This window comes from Babylonia areolata, chromosome 4, assembly GCF_041734735.1.
Source record: "Babylonia areolata isolate BAREFJ2019XMU chromosome 4, ASM4173473v1, whole genome shotgun sequence".
Lineage (NCBI taxonomy): Eukaryota > Metazoa > Mollusca > Gastropoda > Neogastropoda > Buccinidae > Babylonia > Babylonia areolata.
In genome coordinates, this window is record NC_134879.1 from 5,374,503 (window position 1) to 5,375,125 (window position 623).

Below are 623 nucleotides of genomic sequence, written 5' to 3' on the forward strand. Positions count from 1 at the left end.
ACGGCACTTGTTTTTTAGGCACATAACCAGGAATGGTGTTCGGGCTTTGATATAAATAAATAAATAAAAAATCAGGCAGACAGACAAATGTGGTGAAAGTGCAAGTCATAAAAGTATTCTTGTTCACTTCCAAACCTGTGAGAACGCCTGTTCGAATTGCATGGCCTGATGTCGTCTGCTCTGTCGATGCCATGTTGAAGCTGAGCCACCTTGTTGTTGTGCGGTTTCCTGAGTTGCTTCCCTTTCGACAACACGCCGTGTGTTGCTGCTGGATCGACAGAAAAGGTCTACCCGTTCTGGTTCTAGATGATACTGGGTACTCTCATTTGACCAATGCGTGTACCGATTTGTCATGGTGTGGTGATATATGCTTTTGGGTGTTGGGTCTCTGAAATGGAACACGGAATTATTTTGAATTATTAAAAAAAAAACAACAAACAAACAAATATAAGGGAAATGATGAGACAAACAGAGAGAGAGAGAGAGAGGGAGATCAGTTGTTGTGCCAAGGAAGAAGGTGGCAAAATGGTTAAGACGCCGGCTCAGCTGCGGATAGTCCGTGGGGGTCTGGATTCGAATCCCGCTCTCGCCCTTTCTTCCAAAATTGACTGGAAAATCAAACT

General features: G+C 43.8%; 1 protein-coding gene across 1 annotated transcript in view; it reads right to left on the reverse strand.

Annotated features, from left to right (window-relative positions):
- The window catches only part of LOC143281543 (gephyrin-like), a 145,549-nt gene extending 145,333 nt beyond the window's left edge, over window positions 1–216 (reverse strand). The window contains exon 1 of the mRNA XM_076586763.1: window positions 136–216. Coding sequence (XP_076442878.1) covers window positions 136–193 — 58 coding nt within the window. The 5' untranslated portion in view covers window positions 194–216. The remainder of the gene's footprint in view (window positions 1–135) is intronic.
- Window positions 217–623: the final 407 nt, after the last annotated feature.